This window comes from Pieris napi, chromosome 13 (genome assembly GCF_905475465.1).
Source record: "Pieris napi chromosome 13, ilPieNapi1.2, whole genome shotgun sequence".
Classification (NCBI taxonomy): domain Eukaryota; kingdom Metazoa; phylum Arthropoda; class Insecta; order Lepidoptera; family Pieridae; genus Pieris; species Pieris napi.
In genome coordinates, this window is record NC_062246.1 from 173,771 (window position 1) to 180,118 (window position 6,348).

General features: G+C 36.7%; 1 protein-coding gene across 1 annotated transcript; it reads left to right on the plus strand.

The window, feature by feature from the left end:
- The first annotated feature begins 2,416 nt into the window (after positions 1 to 2,416).
- On the plus strand, positions 2,417 to 4,996 carry LOC125055439 (zinc finger protein 26-like). The gene has a single exon (XM_047657903.1). The coding sequence runs from the start codon at positions 2,849 to 2,851 to the stop codon at positions 4,703 to 4,705; it is 1,857 nt and encodes a 618-aa protein (XP_047513859.1). The 5' UTR covers positions 2,417 to 2,848; the 3' UTR covers positions 4,706 to 4,996.
- The last annotated feature ends 1,352 nt before the right edge of the window (positions 4,997 to 6,348 follow it).

Genomic DNA, 6,348 nt, shown 5'->3' on the forward strand with positions numbered 1-6,348 from the left:
TAAATTGTACTTTTTATCTAGACTTATATGTAATAAGCATGTTAAGAGGCGGACTTAAATCGGGCGGCTGAGGGTCGGTTATTGTATCTAATAGCAGAACCGACCCTCAACAACCTACCCGTGTTTAAATCTTAATATGGCATTAGTGTTAAATTTCACCTTTGAATTGTACTTTTTTATCTAGACTTATATGTAATTAGCATGTTAAGAGGCGGACTTAAATCGGGCGGCTGAGGGTCGGTTATTGTATCTAATAGCAGAGCCGACCCTCAACAACCTACCCGTGTTTAAATCTTAATATGGCATTAGTGTTAAATTTCACCTTTAAATTGTACTTTTTTATCTAGACTTATATGTAATTAGCATGTTAAGAGGCGGACTTAAATCGGGCGGCTGAGGGTCGGTTATTGTATCTAATAGCAGAACCGACCCTCAACAACCTACCCGTGTTTAAATCTTAATATGGCATTAGTGTTAAATTTCACCTTTGAATTGTACTTTTTTATCTAGACTTATATGTAATTAGCATGTTAAGAGGCGGACTTAAATCGGGCGGCTGAGGGTCGGTTATTGTATCTAATAGCAGAACCGACCCTCAACAACCTACCCGTGTTTAAATCTTAATATGGCATTAGTGTTAAATTTCACCTTTAAATTGTACTTTTTATCTAGACTTATATGTAATAAGCATGTTAAGAGGCGGACTTAAATCGGGCGGCTGAGGGTCGGTTATTGTATCTAATAGCAGAACCGACCCTCAACAACCTACCCGTGTTTAAATCTTAATATGGCATTAGTGTTAAATTTCACCTTTGAATTGTACTTTTTTATCTAGACTTATATGTAATTAGCATGTTAAGAGGCGGACTTAAATCGGGCGGCTGAGGGTCGGTTATTGTATCTAATAGCAGAGCCGACCCTCAACAACCTACCCGTGTCCAATTCTTAATATGGCTTTAGTGTTAAATTTCACCTTTGTATTGTACTTAATATTGTTTTAGTGCAGAATTTACCTTTGATCCGTACTGTTATATCTAAATTTTAATTTTATTATCGTGTTAAGTAGCGGACTTAAATCGGGCGGCTGAGGGTCGGTTATTGTATCAAATAGCAGAACCGACCCTCAACAACCTACCCGTGTTCTATCCTTAACAATGTATAAGTGTTAAACTCACCTTTGATTTGTTCTTTTTCTTTTATATTTTATATTATAGTTTACAATACATTAATTCCACTTACCTTTGTTAAACGTTACTATTATTATAGCCTACTCTTACATAACTAAGATTTAAATTCAACTTTATATTATGCAACTGTACACAAATAACTATTATTCTAAGATTAGTTTCAAGACGCGGACTCTGTTCAGGTGGTTGAGGGAAAAGAATTGTATCCTATAGCAAAACCAACCCTCAGCCACCTTACCCACGTTCAATGTATATACTGTTTCTTTACATCAATAAATTAAAACGACCATGAAAAGCTTATTTTTAGCTTAGCTTCCTCGGCCCCGGGGCTTAAGTCGCCGGGGAGGTAGGCCTACTAGCAATTAAAAAAAAAAAAAAAAAAAAAAAAAAAAACCAGTCGCAGTCGAACCGCCGTCGCGAAAGCATCAAATCAATACAGTTCCGCAATCGAAAAATCCTAAAAATAGGATTTTTTAACGCGATTAACAAACAAAGTATATCATTGTGTGCAGTTTGTGACGGCGAATCCAGTGATATAACTATTTTAGTCCAAATAGCAAGAAAAAGTTATAAAAAGTGTAAAAAATCGAAAAAGTTACAAATTTTTCACATAAAAGTGCGTGCGGCGTCGAATTGAGATCTGTAACCACCTATTTTTAATACACGATCAAACGCGCCTTATTGAGACGCATCTTTTGACACGTGAATCAGATTTTTCCATTCAGGAAAAAAGGAGAAAATTAAGAAAAACCAGAAAAGCACATGGCACGTGCTCTGTGAAAGCGCGTTTTCCCCCACATGTGTGATACGTCAAAAAAAGCGCCTTAACAAGCTGAATTTAACGACGTATCACTATTTAAAATCGGCGCGGCGGAAAAATTTTAATAACGAAAAGAATAATATAACCTTACAAAGAAGCAAAAAATAAAGATTTCTACAAAAAGTAAAGCGACAACCCTATAATTAAAAATCACCGTAAGGTGCAGCATTTTATTCTGCACCGTTTGAGGGGTCGCACATAATTTTAAGAATAAAACTTAAGCGCCTAGAAGCAAAAATAACAAAAAGCACGTGGCACGTGGTCAGTGTTCCCGTGGGACGACAACGACTCGGCATATCAACAGAAAGCTCCCGTCAAGACCAGGAAGGTGCCGCTTCAAGCAACAAGAACGACCCAGCGGTTGCCGAGAAAAGTCGACGGGAAGATTTCAACTTTGTTTCAACAAAGTTGATCAATAAAATGTTATGAAAAAAAAGCACTAAAGATGTGAATTTTTTGATCGTGTTCTTATCATTATAATTCATAGTCTGATAAAAAATATTTATTGTTACCTGTCTGTAATCACATTCAATAGAGACACTTGTTTCAAATGACTTTATCAAACTGTAATTGGTAGATTGTTTTAATCTATCATGGCGAATTTCTTCTTTAGTTTTGTGGTAATGGCATGACATACATACATGACTTAAGTCTGCTAAATGTGTTTAATGTTTTAGATGTAGATTGATTTGTCATAAAAATCGAAAGACGGGATAAGCAGTAAAAGAAAGTAGTGTTAGGAAGTTAGAAAGTGGAAATAATTACTAAAAATCTCGCTTAATTTTATCGGTTTCGTATTCCTTTTCTTAATAACGTGATTGTTCACCTTAAAAAAATTGAAATGGAAGAAAAAATTTGTGATGTGGAAAGAACCATAGCTAAAGAAGGTCATAACAAAAATATCAACTTATCGGAAAATACGGAGCATGTAGTGAATATGGTAATTAAAAGTGAGCCACCAGATATGCCAGAAGTGCTTGGAATTATAGATATTTTAATGAATGATAAAGCAGAGTCATCTACATCAACAGGTAAAAAAAAGAAAAACAGAAATCCAATTATACAAAGAAGGAAGAAGATAATGCTTTCTGATGATGAATGGGAACCTGAGAAAAAATCCACTACTGAAAAACCATCTAAAGAAGGTTCTTCAAAAGGAACTGAGGAGTACTATGGGTATGACATCCTTAACCAGATAGAGATAGTGACAATTACTGAAGAGGAGCGTCTGGCTGAGTTGAAAGAAGCCTATGAGTCTCGAAAACATATGAATTATATATGCAAAGGTTGTGCTGCTGGTTTTGTTGTGAAAGATGCTTATGATGTGCATATGAAGTTGCACGCAAAGGAATCAGGTGAATTTGTTTGCGAAGTGTGCAATACTTATATGAAGAGTGAGGAGACACTTCATCGTCACAAATTGCGACATTATAGAAGATACAGGTGTATGGTGTGCAGCGTGCGATACAAGGACAAAGACGCAGTGGCAGGCCACGTATCGTTTATGCACAGCGGGAATACGTTTAACTGCGACCAGTGCGGGTCTACCTTCAAGCGTCCGCAATACCTCCGCCGTCACATTGAGCAGATTCATACAAAATCGACCCCAATGGAGTGCCCCATCTGCCAACAGGTCTACTATGAGAGTGGGTGGTACCGGAATCATATTAGAAAACATAATAAAGAAGTTCAAGACTCAAAAATAGTGAAATGTCCGGAATGTGACCGGACCTTCAAACACAAATCGTACCTCAAGACGCACATGTTGACGCACGAATCATGTGAAGTTGTCTGTTTGGAGTGTTCGGAGAGTTTTAGGAATTCACATCTGCTGGAGGAGCACTATAAAGCCGCGCATGCGGTCAATTTTACTGTTCGTCCCGACGAAGACAACCGCTGTACATACTGCAAGCGGCCGTTTGATACCCGCGCTAAGATGCACAACCACGTTCAGAGAATGCACGTTGATGGTGGCAAGAAGTATCAATGTGATCATTGCAAGCGTCTATACTATTCAAAGGGCGAAGTACGATCGCACATTAAATGGACCCACTTACAACACGCAGGCGGTCATGCCTGTACCTGTGGCAGAGTGTTTAGGACCCCAGTGCGTCTGCGAGACCACATCGCCACACGCCATTTGGGGGCCGTCCCACCTCGGGACAAACATTGTCCGCATTGTCAGAAGGCGTTTGCGAATCAGCAAGTTCTAACACGGCACATAAAGTCTCACGCAGGTGAGATGTTCCCGTGTACCGAGTGTGGAAGAGAGTTCAAGACGCAGTCTTATGTCAAGGTGCACTATCAGGTCGCGCACTTGCACATGACGCGTGCACAAATACGAAGGCAGAATAAGAGGAAACTTATCATGGTGGAGGATATGAATCCTCAATCACCAACAAACGAAGAAGAGCTATATGGTTGTAATGAGTGTGGAAAGAAGTTCAAAACTCAATCTTATGTCCGCATTCACTATTTCACAAAACATCTGAACATGACTCACGCGCAGGCGAAAAAGAAATGCAGGGAATTACGTTCCATAACGCAATTGCCTGGATGTTCCAAAGATCCCATGCAAATTGAAGAAGTATTTGTCAAGACCGAACCGGAAGACGCTGAAGACGCCGAAGAACCGAACGGCATAAAAATACCAATGTTTGAAACATTTGTTGACATCCAGAGGGAATCCATCGTTTAGGCAGACTATAACTATTCAGTTGTCAATGTCAACACTCTCACAAATACAATGTCTGCTGTCAACGGTTATCTCTTTAACATATATCCATGTCAGAACAGAACAGTCAGGTACAGTATATAAGCGGTTAAGCACATCAACTCTTTAGGACTATTTGAGGTTGATGTTTAAGAAAATTCCTAGAATTTTTATTACCTGAAATAATTGTTCAAATATTATTAAAGAATTGTAAAAGACCCCAAACATAATAAATGGTATGTGTATTATGACAGACATATTTCAGAATTTGTTTAATTGATAATTATTTTCTTAAGGCAAACAAATGGTCGCCTCTCTGTAACAATAAAAGATTGTTGGGTATCCGAAAATCATGGGGGGCATAACTAAAGTAATAAAAAAAAAATTTCAAACATTTTTATTACTGTAAAACAGAGAAAAAATTGACAAAAACTCAGGTGAACACCTAAACAGGGTAGAAATTTAAATGAGGGTTTAAAAATCAAAACAGCCACACAATATGTGTAGTTCTAAGGTTGATGGGGCTTAATATTTTAAATAATTATGTTGGATACATCTGTATGTTTCTCTCATATAATTCCATGGGTTCTAGTTTTGTATCATATCTAATCTAACCATTGTTAAGTTAGTAATTACTATTGTGTAATTAATGTTTTGCTCAAACTTATTTTGAGTGTAGCACTAGGTGTTAAGAGATTATTTGTTATTTAATTAAGCAAATTATAAAACATATATTTTTGTTTTTCCTTAGGACTCTTGTCTATTTCTGATATTAAAAATTAAATATTTTATTTTATATCTCATCACAATACTTGCCCACTTAGATATAATAATTTATCACAATATTACAAATATGAACACCTTATTTACAAATATACTACAAGTGTCTAAGACTTGTAAGTTACATTCAAACTGAATAATGATTGTGTCAAAACATTACATAATTAAGGCCAATAGTATGTTTGAAAATAAGACATTAAGACGTATATGTACTGTTATGTTCTTGTATTGAGACAGACTAGACTGCTTGATAAACATAATTATTGTGCATAGCAATGAAAAGAATTATGAAGCAGTTGGTTTAAATTAATGTAAAATAAATAAAAAACTAAAAAATCGGGAATATCTCGGGAACGGTTGGTTTTTTCGCGTTTTTAAAGGCAGATCAATATATTAATACATATTAATATATTGGTTTTGTCCGCCTGGTCCGCCCCTACCAGGATCTAAATTCCAAATTTTTAAATTCCAAATTTTAAAAATTTATTAAAAATTTCTAAAACTTTTGAAATATTAAAATCTTTTGGCAGTAAATAACTCGAAAACGGTGCGTTTTTCGGCAATTTTGGCAGCGGACTTGTATACGTAATATACGTATACTTAGCAAGTTTGGACAAATTAGGGGAATATACATATATAAAAAACGCATCTAACCCAGGGACACGTCCGCCTGACCACCCATCAAAATAACAACATACAGGTGCGACGGCTCAAACGACTCCACTCAAAGAGGGGAGTCTTATTATAGCTACCGCACCTAATTACACGGACACACAAGTGACTTACACACACACACACACACACAAAACACCATAAACACTAAGTGTGACGGCTCATTTGACTCCACT